The 19498-nt window shown below is 45.1% G+C and overlaps 1 protein-coding gene across 1 annotated transcript in view; it reads right to left on the bottom strand.

Moving 5' to 3' along the window:
• The window catches only part of LOC144806235 (uncharacterized), a 105275-nt gene that overhangs the window by 69929 nt on the left and 15848 nt on the right, over positions 1 to 19498 (bottom strand). Inside the window, 2 exon segments of the mRNA XM_078672632.1 lie at positions 1587 to 2684; positions 2686 to 3895. Of these exon segments, the coding sequence (XP_078528758.1) occupies positions 1587 to 2684; positions 2686 to 3174 (1587 nt within the window). The 5' untranslated portion in view covers positions 3175 to 3895.

Raw genomic sequence — 19498 nt, 5'->3', positions numbered from 1 at the left:
CATCACTGATGATATCATTCATGTGACAATACAATGCATCTCCTCACATTTTAATATAACCTCTGTTTCACCCAGTGTTAAAAAGAGTATATTTTTTGAAACCATTGACACACCAATACTAGTTACTACATACGCACTCACTGATTGCTACGTCTACACACACCTTCACTCATTCACCCATACAATCATTCATACATACAATCACTCATCTTTACAACACTATCATATGCACTCATACACCTATACAGACACTCACAGTCTGCCACTCATCCATGGAGTTACTCACACACCTAGTCAGTCCTGTAAAGAATCAATGAGACTTCCATTTTCTTGTCTATACAGTTAAACATAGAGCACCTTACATTTTCAAACATATACTAACACATACTTACCTTCTTATACAATCATTGATACAAGTACAGATTGATCTGCACAGAGTCACACACCTCCCAGCTAGCCACACACACACTCAGTCTCCCATACAAATACTTGGGCAATCAATCAATAACCCATATAGTTACTCATATAGCTACTGATCAACACATGCAGCAGTTTACAGAACAACAGACATAATGATGCACAAATTAAGACAGTTTAGTCACTAACCCATGCACTCAGTGAGACACATTTAATCACTCACTCATACAGTCAGTCATGCACCTACTAAATCCTTCGTCCAGACACTTACACATCCACTCATTCTTCAATATGTAAGACATATTTAAACTTTATAGAAACAAAAAATCACTGGATGTTGTTATCAGTGATGTCATCAGTGATGTCATTTGAGATGTCATCAGTGATGTCATCAGTGATGTCACTGACCATGTCATGAATGATGTAATATGTGACATCATCAGCAGTGGATTGCGGGTGCGCGATATATAGTTAGTGCAACTAACTATATATGGAATTTCATTGGTTTTATGTCAATAAAATGTCCAGCTAACTATATATGGTCTCTAACCTATGGTTTTTGCAGTGAATTTTCAAGGTTTTGTAAATGCTAATTCCTAACTATATATGGTCTATAACCTATGGTTTTTTTCAGTGAATTTTCAAGGTTTTGTAAATGCTAATTCCTAACTATATATGGTCTATAACCTATGGTTTTTTCAGTGAATATATATATATATATATACACACGAAAACTCCTCCACGCCACTTCCAATCCACACGGACCAGCGAGGCGTTCACACAGGAGACGGACCACAGGATCAGTTACAGGTTTTCTTTATTTTGGTAGATACAGCTGGAAAAAGTGCATTACGCGTTCCGGGCTACGCAAGCCCTTGCTCACATGTGTATATATCCATTGTCACATTCCTTGCACTTGAATGGTGTTTACAGTGTGTATTCGTTGATATTTTCTTAATGTTAATGATTCACTAAAGCTACTTTTACATTCATGGCAATGATATGGTTTTTCCCTAGTGTGTGTCCTCTGATGCTGTTTTAGTTGTGATAATCGACTAAACCTCTTCAAACATTCTCTGCAATTATATGGTTTTTCTCCTGTGTGTGTTCTTTGATGGTGATTTCGGTCTGATAATCGACTAAAGCTCTTCATACATTCACTGCACTTGAATGTTTTTTCCTGTGTGTGTTCGCGGATGAATCCTTAATGTTGAAGATTCACTAAAACTACTTTCAGATTCACTGCACTGGCATGGTTTTTCTCCAGTGTGAGTTCTCTGGTGCCGTTTTAGGCTTGATAAATATATAAAGCTCTTCCTACACCCATTGCACTTGAATGGGTTTTCCCCAGTGTGTGTATTCTGATGCTGTTTTAGGTCTGACAATCGAATAAACCTCTTCTCACATTCACTGCACTTGAATGGTTTTTCTCCTGTGTGTGTTTTCTGATGCTGTTTTAGGTGTGATGATTGACTAAAGCTCTTCAAACATTCACTGCACTTGAATGGTTTTTCCCCTGTGTGTGTTCGCTGATGAATCCTTAATGTTGAAGAATTACTAAAACTTCTTTCACATTCACTGCACTGGAATGGTTTTTCCCCTGTGTGTGTTCGCTGATGCTGTTTTAGGTGTGATAATTGATTAAACCTCTTCACACATTCAGTGCAATTATATGGTTTTTCTCCTGTGTGTGTTCTCAGATGGTATTTTAGGTCTGATAATCGACTAAAGCTCTTCAAACATTCACTGCACTTGAATGGTTTTTCCCCTGTGTGTGTTTGCTGATGAATCCTTAATGTTGAAGATTCACTAAAACATCTTCCACATTCACTGCACTGGAATGGTTTTTCCCCTGTGTGTGTTCGCAGATGTTGCCTTAATGCTGATGAATCACTAAAACTTCTTCCACACTCACTGCACTGGAATGGGTTTTCCCCTGTGTGTGTTCGCAGATGTTTCCTTAATGCTGATGAAACACTAAAACTTCTTCCACATTCACTGCACTGGAATGGTTTTTCCCCAGTGTGTGTTCTCTGATGCTGTTTTAGGTCTGATAATTGAATAAACCTCTTCTCACATTCACTGCACTGGTATGGTTTTTCCCCAGTGTGTGTTCTCTGATGCTGTTTTAGGTCTGATAATTGAATAAACCTCTTCTCACATTCACTGCACTGGAATGGTTTTTCCCAAGTGTGTGTTCGCAGATGTCTCCTTAATGCTGATGAATCACTAAAACTTCTTCCACATTCACTGCACTGGAATGGTTTTTTCCCCAGTGTGTATTCGCTGATGCTGTTTTAGGTGTGATAATTGATTAAACCTCTTCTTACATTCACTGCACTGGAATGGTTTTCCCCCTGTGTGTGTTCGCAGATGTCTCCTTAATGCTGATGAATCACTAAAACATCTTCCACATTCACTGCACTGGAATGGTTTTTCCCCAGTGTGTGTTCGCTGATGCTGTTTTAGGTGTGATAATTGATTAAACCTCTTCATACATTCAGTGCAATGATATGGTTTTTCCCCTGGGTGTGTTCGTTGATGTCTTTTTAGGCCTGATAACTGAATAAAGCTCTTTACACATTCAGTGAATTTGAATAGTTTTTTCCCTGTGTGTGCTTGCTGATGGGGTTTTAATATTGATGACAAACTAAAGCTCTCACTGCATGTGTCTGAGACTTCTCTCTTGGTTAGCGTCTCTTGCTCTGGTATATACTTGTTTACATCCATTGACTGTACATCCTGAAGGGCCAACATGACTGATAAAGCACTTGTGTTATTCTTGCATTCCCTGTATGAGTCGTATTTTGCACGTTTGTTTTACGATTAAAGAATAAAGTGCAATGGTCATCAACTATTTTCCAATCACATAACGTGTGTAAGGCTTCTTCGAGGGCGATTGTGTCTTTAGACTGGATAATGGTTCTGCATGCTTGCGGGTAAAGATTCATTGTCCTTCTGGCCGGTGCACAGTGGAACAGTGCTCTGTATTTTAGACAGCTGAACCCCTATTTCTTTTAACCTTCACTTGTCTGACTCCACTCCGTTGCGCTTTTCAATGGTTGCTGTGGATTGGTCGGAAACAGTTTGCAATACACCTCTAGCACTGAATGGTGGCCTGGTATTATTTAAGGAAGCAGAGCACTGCTGTAACCACCTCATACTAACCTCATGATCAAAGCTGTTATTGGACATGTTTACACAAGAGGAGGTTTATCAGTGTTGTCTTAATTTCCTAGAGGTTATTTCTTTGTTTTGAGGCATGTAGGTGCACAGCTGAGACTCGTGGAATCACTGAATTTCTCGTGTCCCTTGTCTCTTCTTTCAGGATGTCTCAGTTTATGTTCAGGTTCGGCTGTCTCTGATGGCACTTATGTTTTCCTGAATACTGGAACTCAATATTTCGGACTTCGTCTTTGCAGATTTACAGTGTTATCTTCCTCATTTTGAAACATTTCGTACAATCAAAGATTGTTTTCTGTTGGATGTAAAGAGATTTAAAATTACTTAAAGGGAAACATAACGGAATGTGCATACACAATTTTTAATTGATTGTATAAATATCTCTTAATTACCATTTCTGAAACTTATGAAGGCATATTTAACCATACACAGAAATTTACATAAAAGGTGCTTTGACTTTCACATCTTACTTATTTCAGCAAAGGTGTTCATGAGTAAGTTAGTAAAAAAAAAGGGCGCACGCATAGCACTCATACACTAGTTACAGCTTTAGGTAGATGCATATGGTCAAGGTTTTGTTAAAACAAGAACAGCTCTTTGAGTAAGAGATGTGAGATGGATCAGGAAGACTTGCGACAGCAGGGTGGACATCAGGATGTTGTGCCATAAATCAAATATTGCTGCTCGCAGAGGTGCCTGGCTTCATCCACTACACCCACAATATGCAGTAGAGCAGCAGTTTAATGATTGTAACTTAATTTGTGGTTTTACTTCTCTCAAATATTTGTCAGTATTATCTACAGGGGAGGGAGTTCCACGGATGGACTAGCAGATTGAGCTGGGCTGCTCTGTTGTTTAGTTGTCTCACCTCTAACTTTAGAGCTCGAGATAGCACACTAGCCTGGCGGCCTACTAGTAGACAGCTGTTGTGCATCAGCGTAGCAAGAGCAGAGATGGTGCGCCAAAGTCAAGCCTGTTATCGCCCTTTCACCCCTGGACCATGCCAAGCACCCCAAACACTCTCTTAAAAACATCTCTTACGTCAAACTGCTCTGTTCATATACCCTGCACCTCTCCTGCCCTCCATACAAGGTAGGGCCTGTTCTTAAATGTATTCACCTGCACCTCACATGCATAGACCTGCTTTCAACATTCCTTTTCCAGCACAAAACCTGCGAACAAGATTTTACAACCATGCAATTCCCATGACCTTTCATGGGTCTCCCCTCCTACTCAAGCTTTTCAACATCACCTGTACAAACCACCGTTGCCACATTTAATGGAACAATACTGAGGTGCGCTCATTCTTTCCACAAGATGGAGAATGCACCAGAACAGCACACACTGTTTATTATTTATTTTTATTTATACAGCTTATAAAGAGCACTGTCACCTTGCAGGCATCCTGGTGCTAAGCAACTCAGAGTACAGGTGTGTCGGATACATGGCCAGGCGACTTAGGGCTAGATGTAGGTAATTCTAATTTACCGATTCATAAATACCCAATTTTACCGATTCGGTATTTATGAATCGGTAAATTAGAAGGAGGCAGATGTAGGTATTGCCCATTGATTCCTATGGGCCTTGAAGCCCATAGGAATCAATTGGAAATACCGAATCGGTATTTACCGAATCGGTAAATACCGAATCCTGCAAGGGTGCAGGGGGTGTCACTTTGACACACTCTAGCACCCCAAGTACAGGCTTGTGTGACATGTGGCACACATGCAGGCCCTAAGGGCATGTCTGTATGTCACATGGCACAGGTGTGCATGCACTTATGTGCATGCACACCTGAATTCGGTATTTTACCACACAATAGTATTGTGTGGTAAAATACCGACTCTTAAGGGCCTGTGGCACTCTTTGAAGTGCTAGCTACATCTAGAATTACAGAATCGGTATATTTACCGATTCGGTAATTTACCGAATCGGTAATTTTACCGAATCAGTAAATATACCGATTCTGTAATTTTAAGCCCCCTCCATTGCAAAACCCAAATACCGGTCGTAACGGCCGAATTTGGCCGTTATCGACCGGTATTAGGGCTCCTACATCTGGCCCTTAGTCTTGGGGAACAGCCAGGTTTTTAAACTTCTTCTAAAAGGGAGGAGCTCCCAAATTTGTCTGATCTCCCACGGGAGCTCGTTCCACAGTTTGGCCGCTGCCACACCAAAGGATCTACCCCCTGACCTGACTTTCCTAAACCTCGGTGCCTTCATCAGTCTCGCTGATGAGGAGCAGACCCTTCTTGTAGGGATATACCAATCAATTTTTTTCCGCGTGAGCGCAGGACCCATCCCATGAAGGGCTTTAAAGACAAGGCAGAGAGATTTAAATTGAACTCTCTGTCTCAGAGGAAGCCGGTGCAGTTCTTCCAAGGCCGTAGATGTAGAGGACTTTCTAGGCAGCCCTAGGACTATCTTGGCTGCTGCTGACTGGATCCTCTGTAGTCTGTCCAAAAGGAACTTCGGGGAGTCAAGCAATAGGGCATTACAGTAGTCTAACCTACTGAGAATCGGACACCTTACCACTAGCGCACGCGCCTGAGGAGGTAGCAAAGGGAAGATTTTCTGCAGGGATCTAATGATCACAAAACAGCAAGCTGTCATTTTTGTAACCTGAGCTTCCATAGTAAGTTTGTTGTCAAACATAATGCCCAGGTTACGGACCGTTTTTACAGGCCGAACTGCGGTTGAATTACCAGAGGGCCAAAAATTGCAAGGAATGACATGATGAATCCTGCTCACTGAGCAGGAAATCACCTCAGTCTTCCCTGCATTAAATTGTAATGAGTTGTCCTTAAGCCAACGGGCTGTGTCCCGCAGACAGTTGTGAAACACATCCACTGACGTCGAGTCCTCTCCCTCAAAGGAGAGAATCAGCTGCGTGTCGTCAGCATAGTTTACGATGTCAATATTGTATACTTTGATGACCGCAATCAGGGGTTTCAAATAAATATTAAATAAAATAGGGCTAATTGCTGAACCCTGTGGCACACCATAATACACATTGGAGAAGGCAGATTGAAAAGGAGGGAGTGACACCACCTGCTGTCTGTCCTGTAGAAAAGACCGAAACCATCGTAAGGCACAGCCCCTCACCCCAACCTCGCTCAATCTTCTTAGCAGGATCTCATGGTTGACCGTATCAAAGGCGTCAGACAGGTTGAGCAGGATCAGCACTGCTGCCTGACCCCTGTCTGCCCACCTCTGAAGGTCATCCATAATGGTCACCAAGGCCGTCTCGGTACCGTGGACTGGCCGAAATCCGAACTGCACCTCCTCCAGCAAGTTATGTTGCTCCAGGTGCCTGGAAAGAGTGTTACTGACCACACGTTCCACAATCTTGGCCGGGAACGGCAACAAGGAAATAGGCCTATAGTTCTTACAACACTCTGGATCAAGAGAAGACTTCTTCAGCAGAGGTGTCACCAGAGCTTGCTTCCATTGGGGAGGGACCACACCACTGGCTAAAGACTGATTACAGATCAAGCGGAGAGTTGGAAACAGTTCTTCCTCAAACTCCTTCCAAATCTTGTGTGATACTGGGTCCAAGGGAGAACCGGAGGAAATACCCCATGCCACCCTACTGAAATCCTCCGCCGCCAGAAGCACAAACTCAGATAGATATTTAGCAGCCTGACAAGCGGTGCTAATATCCACACCTTCAGAGTCACTCACCACAGGGGCGTCAACGCTCATAGCCTGAGACTACACTCCCTGCTGCCTGATGGCCACCCTCCAGATCATCAATGATCAGTTGGATTTTCTCCTGGAAGAACCTGGCCAGGTTCTCACAGAGTTCTTGAGAGGGGGGTATCACATTCTTAGAATAGTCAGGGCTAGTAAGACTGCTCAGGATGTGAAAAATGTTTCTAGAGCTGTTAGAGGCATTGCAGATTAAGGAAGAGAAATAGCCAGCCTTAGACCTTCTGATCTCCTTCTTATAATCCATAATTTTGAGTTTCCACAGGAGCTTGTCCATCTCCTTGTAGCCTCTCCTCCATCTCCTCTCAGCCTGTTTGCACGCTAATTACAGGTCTTTCAAAGTATCGTTAAACCACGGGGCCGAGGCTCTGCCCCTACTTCTATGTTTTTTCAGGGGGGCACAAGAGTCCAAGGCCGAGGTGACCTCAGACACAGAGAGGCATAATTCTCCTCAACTTGCTTGTCTAATGAGAAACAATCCCTGACCTTGAACACAATATCAGAACCCCTCATCCCTGTGAGAGCCTTCCAATCTCTACTGATATATTCTGTTGCGGAGTGAGATACCTGAGTATTAAGGGTATTAAAGTTAACAAAGAATTTAATCAGAAAGTGATCCGTCCATTCCATAGGCAGAATTTCGCCAATGTGCAGAAGATGGGTTTCTGAGAAAATGAAATCAAGAAGATGCCCAGCGTTATGAGTGGCCTTGGAGACCTGCTGAAAGAGGCCAAGACCTTCACAGGAGTGAAGTGCATTATAGAAACCAGAGTCGAGAGAGCCATTTAACCACAAATTAAAATCACCCAAAATTACTAATCTATGATGCGTGGCTGCCATATTAGTGAGGGTATCCAATAGTGATTGCTGCTGCTGAACACTAAAAGCCCCGGGGGGTCTGTAACAGATAATCCCCGTCGAAATAAGACCAGAATCATTTGTACTGGTCATGCCGAATAGTTCCAGTCCAGTAACCACATCAATATCAATAGTCCTCATCTTCAAGGTATCTTTAAAAATTACCCCAACCCCACCTCCCCTCCCGTTCAGCTTGCACATAAGATAAAGATAAAGTGCCCTCTGCGACTCTCACACATGCCCGGCAAGTACACAGCCCCCACACAGCTTTTACAAAGGGCCAGATGATTAGCATTGCTTTTCAAATACACACAAAATGCCATTGGCACAGCTCAACAATGTAAATAAAAGTATTTCACAGTGTGAAATGCAACCCCAAATGATCCAAAGCGTGCTGCATGCCACCAAGGTTCTTTACTATCTCAACTGCGTTCTACAGCAGCAACGTTTGCTGTCACCAAAGTGTTTTTCCTTTGAAAAAGGTGCTATGCATGTGGTATTTGTACAGCACAAACCTAACCAAAAAGAAACAGAGCTCCCTATCGGGTCCAAGGCAGGGACAGAGTCAACGAGTGATAGGTGAGGCGGTGGGAATGATAAATTGTTACTGCATTGTGATCGAAAAGCCTGAAACCAGCAGCATGTGTGCTAATTCCACAGCAGCTTTACCTCTATGACATGTAGAGCGGGTGCAGGCCCAGATCAGACAGAAATAAAACATTTATAGCTCAGTAATATTCAGAGATATAGTAGCGGAAATTAGGATGCTGGCTTCCAATAACACAGCACTGAGCACTCCACCTCAGCCAATCTTTAACGATTGTTTGAAGAACAGAGCAACAGGAAGGTGTTTTAAATGCCGACAATCAACCTTTCACCAGCTGCACACAGGGGACGGCATTGGCTAGATGAACTCTGTGCTCCCGCAACTGCTCAAGTCATGCATACAGGCAGTACAACATGTTAGCCAAGTGTCCTGGAACCCTCGATTCCAATTCACTCAATTTAACTACACACATTACAGTTAACTCTACCCCCACCGTATCAAGAGCGTGTTTCCTGATTTGACACCAGAGTGTCCGTGCTGTAAACTGGCTGATGCTGGCTTCTAACATATGGTGTGGGAGTGCCCACCACTACAGGTGTCATGGCTCGAGGTTACAGCCACCATAGCAGAACTCACAGACCATACACTGTCAACTACCCCTGAATCCTGCCGGCTAGGCCTTCACCCTAAAGCAAAGGGGCAAACACTTACACAGGTTCATAGACCTTGCATACATACTTTTCAAGTGACGAATAGCAATGTCTTGGAAAGCGGCCTCTGCGCCGGACACTAAGAGGTGGCTGCATACTCCCCTGCACTGTGCACGAGCAGAGACCAACACAGTACACATGCTACTCTCTAGAGGGGTGGGGAGAAGGGGTGGGGGGGTGGGAAAGTAGGATCTGCTTTCATGGCTACCCCCACTTTTTGCTGGTGTCATACAGTTTTTCTGACTAGTCTGATTGTGATCCTGCTAATCAGGACCCCAGTCATCCATATATTGGCTATGGTAAGTACCTTGGTACATTCCTAATTGGCTGCTGGTGTACCCTAGTAAGTCCCTAGTATATGGTACTAGGTACCTAGGGCCTAGGTACTCCAGGGGACCCCCATGGGCTGCACCATGTGTTATGCCACCCATAAGGGACCCTCCAAACTCAGACCACAGGCATGCCATTGCAGCCTGTGTGAGTTGGTGCATCTACAATTGTACCCAAGTGTGATGTATATCCTCCTGTTCATGCAATCTCTGTTCCCCTGTGGACAGTGGGGCCGGGAGTCACGCTGGCAGATTGCATGGATTAGACATTATGTTGATCTACCCTTACGTGTTCCAGGCAGCCTCCTCCTTACATCCTACTTCCTTATAATGTATTGCTTTATTGACGCACTGTCTGCTATTAGGATCGGCCTGTTTTATAGTCCTCACCATCCTCCTTGCCCTGTGATCACCCATTACCTTAGCACACTCGCTGCCAGGCCTTTTGTCCCCCTGTGCCACTCCCTTTTTTGGGTGTTTCGGGGGGTTTGCGCTTAGGCACCCGTACCTTTTTGTCCACATAAATTAGCGTCCTTTTCTTCCAACATCCTGAGGATTCTAAAGGTACCCAGGGTTTGTGGATTCTCCTGGAGGAGAGAGAGAATTAGGCAAAATACAGCAAAAAAAAAACTTTCATGGGAAAATTGTGCTGCAGAAGATAGCGTCAGTTTTTTTCCCTGCAAATGGTATCAACAAAGGGCCTGTGGTGTTAAAATCACCTTCTTCCCAGCTTTCAGGAACAGGCAGACATTTGTCAGAAAACAAAAATTTTCTACACAGTTTTGGCATTTTACTAGGAAATAGCCTATCTTCCTATTTTTTGCGCTTTCAACCGCCTTCCAGTTAGTGGTAGAAATGGGTGTAAAACCAATAATGGATCCCGGAAAGCTATAGATTTATGAAAAAAATATATAATTCTGAATTTAGCAAGGGGTCAATTGTGTAGATCCTTCAAGGTTTTCCTATAGAAAGCAACAGTTCAAATAAAAAAATATTGAATTTGAGTTCAAAACAACAGCCATTTGTGCCTACATTTTCACCTGTAACTTCTTCAAACTATGCTAGATTTTTTAAAGCAGTATACCGTTATATTTGCAGGACCCTTCTGGTTGCGGGGATATATCGGGCTTGTAGGTCCACGAGGAACCCGAGATACCCAGAGCCAATAACTGAACTGCACCTTGCAATGGTCATTCATTGTGTACTAGGTATACAGCAATTCATTTGGTGAAATATAAAGAGTGAATAATAAGTATCAAGGAAATTTACGTATTTCTCATATTGGGAACAAGATAAGGAGTTTAGAAGCAGTGGTTATTTGAACATCTCGGAATTTGTGTGTAGCAATGCCAGCATGTGAATTAGGGGGCATTTTTCAAAATGTCTTCTTTTTTTACACACTGTCTTACATTTGGAAGGCAGAAAGGTGTAGAAAAACAACTGGTAATAACACTTGTTCTACTATTCTGGGTTCCCCTATGTCTACCAATAAAAACGGTACCTCAGGAGGAGGAACTACGCCTGCAACCAAGATGGCCGCTTAGGCTCCCGGCTCCGCCGAACTCCGTCCCCCGCCGGATAATCCTGTTACAGATCCTGAATTTCCACCCTGCCTCCGGGTGTGTGAACCACTACGTTGTACTTTGGTGCGATCCCGGGATTTTTCCCAGCTTTAAATTTGCTTCTTAATGGAGTTGTGTATTTTATTACGGGGATTCCTGGTTCTGGCGGGGGGTGGGGTGGACCGGGGGGCCGTACTGAGATGTAGGTCTGTATTTAGTTCTTAGTTAGATGGGGCGACAGGCACGCTGCTAGTTGGGGATAGGGTGCAAGCCATATGCAGGGGTGCAGGGTGGGGGGAGGGGTGTTTGTTTAGTTAGTATATGTAGTTTTTCTGTTTGAAATCCTTCAAAATCCTGGTATAGGTGGTCTTATTGAGTAGCGGATTTGTGTTATGGGGTAGACGGGTTCTGATGGAGAGATCACTTGCGTGAGTTAGCCAATTGTTGCGTAATTTATCATTGTGTTCGGTATGCGGCTATAACTTCGTAACCTTCTTATTACTGCACCCTTCCCCCTCCCTTCTACTCTGGGCTGTTACTCAATGTTTATCCTGTTTTCCTGGGGAGGTGGGGTTGGTGGTAGGCGTTGGTTTGACTATCCTGATTGTAATACGGCCGCATACCTGATGTAACTCGTGAACAGACTTTATTGATGATTCTCAGTCTATATGCCCTGTATGTATATTATTGATCCTTTCACTCCGCGTTGTAAGCCACCTGTTATTGTTTCTTCTTTTCTTGTTTCTTCAATAAAAAGAAATATTTTTTTTTAAAAACACGGTACCTCACTTGTGTGAGTAGGCCCCCAGACAGATAATGTGTTAAAATGCAACATGGGCATTTTTTTTAAAACTAGACACCCAGGGGATTCCAGGATGGGGCACTTGTGTGGCTCTCACCACGTTCTGTTACCCAGAATCCCTTGCAAACCTCAAACTTTGTAAAACAAAAAACATTTCCCTCACATTTCTGTGATGGAAAGTTCTGGAATCTGTGGGGAGCCACAAACTTCCAAAACAGAGCAACAAGAAGGTGTTTTAAATGCTGACGATCAACATTTCACCAGCTGCACACGGGGGACTGCAATGGCTAGATGAACGCTATGCTCCCGCAACCGCTCAAGTCATGCATACAGGCGCTACAACATGTTAGCCAAGTGTCCTGGAACCCTCGATTCCAATTCACTCAATTTAACTACACATTACAGTTAACTCTACCCCCACCGTATCAAGAGCGCGTTTCCTGATTTGACACCAGAGTGTCCGTGCTGTAAACTGGCTGACGCTGGCTTCTAACATATGGTGTGGGAGTGCCCACCACTACAGGTGTCATGGCTTGAGGTTACGGCCACCATAGCAGAACTCACAGACCATACACTGTCAACTACCCCTGAATCCTGCCTGCTAGGCCTTCACCCTAAAGCAAAGAGGGGGCAAACACTTACACAGGTTCAAAGACCTTGCATACGTACTTTTCAAGTGACGAATAGCAATGTCTTGGAAAGCGGCCTCTGTGCCGGACACTAAGAGGTGGCTGCATACTCCCCTGCACTGTGCCCGAGCAGAGACCAACACACTACCCATGCTACTCTCTAGAGGGGTGGGGAGAAGGGGTAGGGGGTGGGAAAGTAGGATCTGCTTTCATTGTTACCCCCACTTTTTCCTGGTGTCATACAGTTTTTCCTGACTAGTCTGACTGAGATCCTGCTAATCAGGACCCCAGTCACTGTGCTTCCTTCCTAAATTGGCTAAGGTGAGTACTTTGGTACATTCCTAATTGGCTGCTGATGTACCCTTGTACGTCCCTAGTATATGGTACTAGATACCTGGGGCCAAGGAACTCCAGGGGACCCCCATAGGCTGCACCATGTGTTATGCCACCCATAAGGGACCCTCCAAACTCTGACTACATTGCAGCCTGTGTGAGTTGGTGCATGTACAATTGTACCCAAGTATGATGTATACCCTCCTGTTCATGTGATCTCTGGTCCCCTGTGGACAGTGGGGCCGGGAGCCGGGCTGACAGATTGCGTGGATTAGACATTATGTTGTTCTACACTTAAGTGTCCCCGGCAGCCTCCTCCTTACATCCTACTTCCTTATAATGTATTGTTTTATTGACGCACTGTCTGCTATTAGGATTGGCCTGTTTCATAGTCCTCACCATCCTCCTTGCCCTGTGGTCACCCTTTACCTTAGCCCCCTCGCTGCCAGGCCTTTTGTCCCCCTGTGCCACTCCCTTTTTTGGTTAAAATCATGATCTTCCCAGCTTTCACGAACAGGCAAATATTTGTCAGAAAACCAAAATGTTCTATAAGGTTTTGGCATTTTATTAGGAAATAAGCTATTTTCCTATTTTTTGTGCTTTCAACCGCCTTCCAGTTAGTGGTAGAAATGGGTGTAAAACCAATAATGGATCCCGGAAAGCTATAGATTTATGAAAAAAAGACATAATTCTGAATTTAGCAAGGGGTGAATTGTGTAGATCCTTCAAGGTTTTCCTATAGAAAGTAACAGTTGAACTAAAATATATTGAAAATTAGTTCAAAACAACAGTCATTTGTGCCTACATTTTCACCTGTAACTTCTAACTATGTTAGATTTTTTAAAGCAATATACCGTTATGTTTGCAGGACCCTTATGTTAGCGGGGATATATCAGGCTTGTAGGTCCACGAGGAACCCGAGATACCCAGAGCCAATAAATGAGCTGCACCTTGCAATGGTCATTCATTGTGTACCGGGGAGACAGCAATTCATTTGGTAAAATATAAAGAGAGAAAAATAGGTATCAAAGAAACGTAGATATTTCTCATATTGGGAACAAGATAAGGAGTTTTGAAGCAGTGGTTATTTGCACATCTCTGAATTTGTGGGTAGCAATGCCAGCATGTGAATTAAGGGGCATTTTTCAAAATGTCTTTTTTACCAACTGTGTTATATTTTCGAAGGCAGAAATTCCTAGAAAAACAGCTGCTAATAACACTTGTTCTACTATTCTGGGTTCCCCTAAGTCTACCGATAAAAACGGTACCTCACTTGTGTGAGTAGGCCTAAAGCCTGTGACAGGAAATGGGTCAAAATGCAACATGGATATTTTTTGAAAACTAGACACCCAGGGGAATCCAGGATGGGGTGACTTGTGTGGCTATCACCAGGTTCTGTTACCCAGAATCCCTTGCAAACCTCAAACTTTGTAAAACAAAAAACATTTCCCTCACATTTCTGTGATGGAACGTTCTGGAATCTGTGGGGAGCCACAAACTTCCAACCTCCCAGCATTCCACCAAGTGTCTCGATAAAATTGTTACCCCACTTATGTGGGTAGGTTTAGAGCCCGCAACAGGAAATGGCCCAAAATAAAAGAAATGTGGTCACATAATCTTTTGCAAGGAAAACAGACCCTTCTTTCGCAACGTGCCTACCTGTGGATTTTAGACCCTAGTTCAGCCGGCACGAAGGGAAACAAGGCAACAGGAAATTGCCCAAAACATACTGTGGAGACTTCAAAATGATTGATCACAAAAAGATATGGTTTCGCGAGGGAGTCACCTGTGCTTTTGGTCACAGGTTTGGCAGCCATCTAGGGAAACCTACCAAACCCAGACATTTCTAAAAAAAAAAACACCTGGGAGAGTCCAGGGAGGTATGGCTTACGTAGATCTCCCAATGTTTTCTTACCAAGAATCCCCTACAAACCTCAAATTTTGCTAATCAAAATTATATTATCTTCACATTTCTGTTTGAGATCACCATGCCGGTACAAATTTCCTACTACCCAGAGTGCCCCTTAAAAAATAAAAATGATACCTCATTTGTTTGGGTATCCAATGCACAATCGCCTAAAATTTTTTTTTTTTAAATAGGGTGCTTAGAGCTTGCTGTGCTATTTCCTCAGTCTCTACGTTTTTGTCCTTTCCAAGTCGCAGACCCTTGGCCACCCAAACAAGTGAGGCATAATTTTTATTGGGAGACCAAGAGGAAAGCCGGGTGGTAGGAAATTTGTGCCAGCATGGTGTACCCACACAGAACTGTGAGAAAAATTTAATTGTTTAGCTAAATTTGAGATTTGCAGGGAATTCTGGGTAAAGCAACTTTGGGGAACCCATGCAAACCACACATCCTTGGACTCCCTGGGTGTCTAGTTTTCAGAAATGTCTGAGTTTGGTAGGTTTCCCTAAATAGCCACAGAGCCAGGGACCAAAAATGCAGATGCCCACATTGCAAAACAAGGTAATTTTGTGATAAATAATTTTGATGTCTTCACAATGTGTTTTGGGACACTCCCTGTCGCAGGCCCTTAGCCTTCCCACACAAGTGAGGTAGCAGTTTCATCAGGAGAGCTGGGAGAACTTTGGGTGGTAGGAAGTGTGTGAGGGCTTGGTAAAAAACTCCCTTCGCAAAAATAGGTTGTTTTGTGATAGATTGGTAGCACCTGCGTTTTTGGGCCCTGGCTTGCATGCCATCAATGGAAACCTACTAAACATAGACATTTCTGAAAACTAGACACCTGGTGGAGTCCAGGGATGTGTGGCATGCATGGATCTCCCAAAGTTGTCTTATCCAGAATCCCCTGCAAATCTCAAATTTAGCCAAAAGGTCACATTTTCCTCCCATTTCTGTGTGCCAAGTTTGTGAGATCACTGCCCGGCACACATTTCCCACCACCCAGCGTTCTCCTCAGTCTCCTGATAAAAATGATACCTCACTTGTGTGGGTGCCCAAAGCAGAGTCAGCCTAATAACTTATATAAAAAAACAGCCCTTTTGGACGGTCTTTGGACCCCCTCAGCTTTTAATTTTTATACGTTTTTAGGTTCTCTGTTTTGGGCACCGACACAATTGAGGTATCATTTTTATCAGGAAACTGAGGAGTACGCTGGGTGGTGTGAAATTTGTGCCGGCACGGTGATCCCACAACTTTTCCACACAGAAATGTGAGGAAAGTGTGACTTTTTATCTAAATTGACGTTTTGCAGGAGCTTCTGGGTAGCAAAACGCTGGAGGTTTCACGCAACCCACACCACCAGCCAAGCACCATCCATGCACACCACCAGCCAAGCGCCATCCATGCACACCACCAGCCAAGCACCATCCATGCACACCACCAGCCAAGCCAATCCATGCACACCACCAGCGGAGCCAATCCATGCACACCACCAGCCAAGCACCATCCATGCACACCACCAGCCAAGCACAATCCATGCACATCACCAGCCAAGGACCATCCTTGCACACCACCAGCCAAGCGCCAACCATGCACACCACCAGGCAAGCACCATCCATGCACACCACCAGCCAAGCACCATCCATGCACACGACCAACCAAGCACCATCCATGCACACCACCAACCAAGCACCATCCATGCACACCACCAACCAAGCACCATCCATGCACACCACCAGCCAAGCACCATCCATGCACACCAGCAGCCAAGCACCATCCATGCACACCACCAGCCAAGCACCATCCATGCACACCACCAGCCAAGCACCATCCATGCACACCACCAGCCAAGGACCATCCATGCACACCACCAACCAAGCACAATCCATGCACACCACCAGCCAAGGACCATCCATGCACACCACCAACCATGCGCCATCCATGCACACCAGCAGCCAAGGACCATCCATGCACACCACCAACCATGCGGCATCCATGCACACCAGCAGCCAAACACCATCAATATAAACCACCAGCAACACAACATCCACGCACATCGCCAGCCAAGCGACAGCCCACACATACCACAAGTAAAGCTGTAGTCCACACACACACCTCAAGACATGGTCCATCCATGCAGACCGATAGCCAAGCAACAATCCACGCACACTGCCAGCCAAGCATTAGTGCACACACACTGCCAGCTAAGCGCAAGCCCACACACACCACCAGCAAAATGCAGGTTCACACACAGTCAGCCAAACGCCAGAAAACACCGACCATCAGCTGCACTCCAGTTCACACACAGAAGCTAGTGTCTAGAGGTTTTCAGCAGATTAGCCTAAAAATATTGCTGATCTGCCCCCAGGAGTGTGGAGGGGGACAGAAGCAGCAAAGATTTGTTCACACAAAAAGGGGACCGGCCCAGCCTAAGCCTATAAACATTTCTCTGGTTCCTGGTGGGCTTTCTGCCCCCCAGGGAGCAGATCAGGGGCTATTGCCCCTTTGGGGGAGGGGGCATTAGCATCACACCTATCTTTTATTAAAATAAATCCTGGTGTCTAATAGGCTTCCTGCCCCCGGGGGCAAATCAAGGGCAATTACCCCCATCTGCCCCTGAAGGCGGGCAGAAAGACTATCCCATTTTTTGTTTGGAGGTGGGGGCATTGGCATACATATTAAAAACAAGAAATCCCTGGGGCCTAGTGGGCTTTCTGCCCCCATGGGGGCATAGCGGGGGCTAGTACCCTCAATTAAACCTGAGGAGGGACAGAAAGACTTCCATTTTTATAATTGTGGGTGGGGGCATGGCTTTGCCCATTTTGGGTAGCCCCCATCTCTCTTTTCTAATAAAAATGAAATCCCTGGTGTCTAGTGGGCTTCCCCCGGGGGGCAGAGATCAGGGGTAATAACCCCCATCTGCCCCAGGGAGGGACAGAAAGACTGTCCCTTTAGTTTTGGGGTGTACAGACATTAGCATGCCCATTCTGGGAAGCCCCCACTCCTCTTTCAGAGAGGGAAAAAAAACCTTGGCGTCTAGTGGGCTTTCTGCCCTCCTGGGGGGCTGATCGGGGGTAATAATCCCTGTTAGATTTGGCTGTCTCTGGTTGGCAGAGGTAGTTACTTCAGTCCAAGCAGGGACCCACCTCCTCTAGTTAGGGTAGAAGGTTACCCCCTTAGTAGTGTTACCGAGCGGTTAGACTTATCTTCGAGGAAAGGCATGACGCATTTATGACCATGTACAGTAATATCTTGACACTCTACAAATGGACACCACACCAGTTGTATATGAAAATATAGTGTTCTTTATAAAATCTTTATCCTCAGGCCAATAACTGTAAAAAAGAATCTACAATAAGTTAGCAGAAAAAGATGATTGTAAGTGCGTTGCAACAAGACTCAGTTCAGTTCGGTTTCGAGTGGCTGGGGCGACTCGGATACTCACAGTCGACATGGAGTCGATGTGGAATCATCTGGTACGATGTGTTCGATAGTACGAGTCGGTTCTGGGGAACCGCGATGAGAAGCTGCTGGACTGTAGACGTTGGTACGAGGCGTACTTGATGTTCGGCTCGAGGCGTACGAGCCACACTGAAATACTGCTGGGCTGTAGATGTCGGTAGGTGGCGTACGAGCCACGCTGAAATACTGCTGGGCTGTAGATGTGCAATGCGATGCGTACAGGAGGTACGGTTCATAGGGTGTGAGCCGCGACGAAGTCAGCAAAGCTCGCAGATGTGTTGCAATGCGTACAGGAGGTACGGTTTGTAGGGTGTGAGCCGCGACAAAGTCAGCAGGGCTCGTCAGTTGTGTTGCAATGCATACAGGAGGTACGGTTCGTAGAGTGTGAACCGCAACGCAGTCAGCAGGGCTCGTCAGATGCGATGCAATACGTACAGGGGGTACGGTTCGTAGGGTGAGAGCCGCGACGAAGTCAGCAGGGCTCGTCAGATGCGATGCAATGCGTACAGGAGTTACGGTTCATAGGGTGTGAGCCGCGACGAAGTCAGCAGAGCTCGCAGATGCGTTGCAATGTGTACAGGAGGTACGGTTTGTAGGGTGTGAGCCGCGACGAAGTCAGCAGGGCTCGTCAGTTGCGTTGCAATGCATACAGGGGGTACGGTTCGTAGAGTGTGAGCCGCAACGCAGTCATCAGGGCTCGTCAGATGTGACGCAATGCGTACAGGGGGTACGGTTCGTAGGGTGTGAGCCGCGACGAAGTCAGCAGGGCTCGTCAGATGCGTTGCAATGCGTGCAGGAGGTACGGTTCGTAGGGTGTGAGCCGTGACAAAGTCAGCAGGGCTTGTCAGATGCGATACAATGCATACAGGAGGTACGGTTCGTAGGGTGTGAGCCACGACAATGTCAGCAGGGCTCAACAGATAAGATGCGATGAGTACAGGAGGTACGGTTCGTAGGGTGTGAGCCGTGACGAATTCAGCAGGGTTCTTCTTAGTCCAAATCAATCTAATCTACAGCCAAAAAGGCCCCTATATGTAGGGCAATAGGGGTCTTTT

Source organism: Lissotriton helveticus, assembly GCF_964261635.1.
Source record: "Lissotriton helveticus chromosome 1_1 unlocalized genomic scaffold, aLisHel1.1 SUPER_1_unloc_55, whole genome shotgun sequence".
Lineage (NCBI taxonomy): Eukaryota > Metazoa > Chordata > Amphibia > Caudata > Salamandridae > Lissotriton > Lissotriton helveticus.
This window is presented reverse-complemented; position numbering and strand designations above follow the sequence as displayed.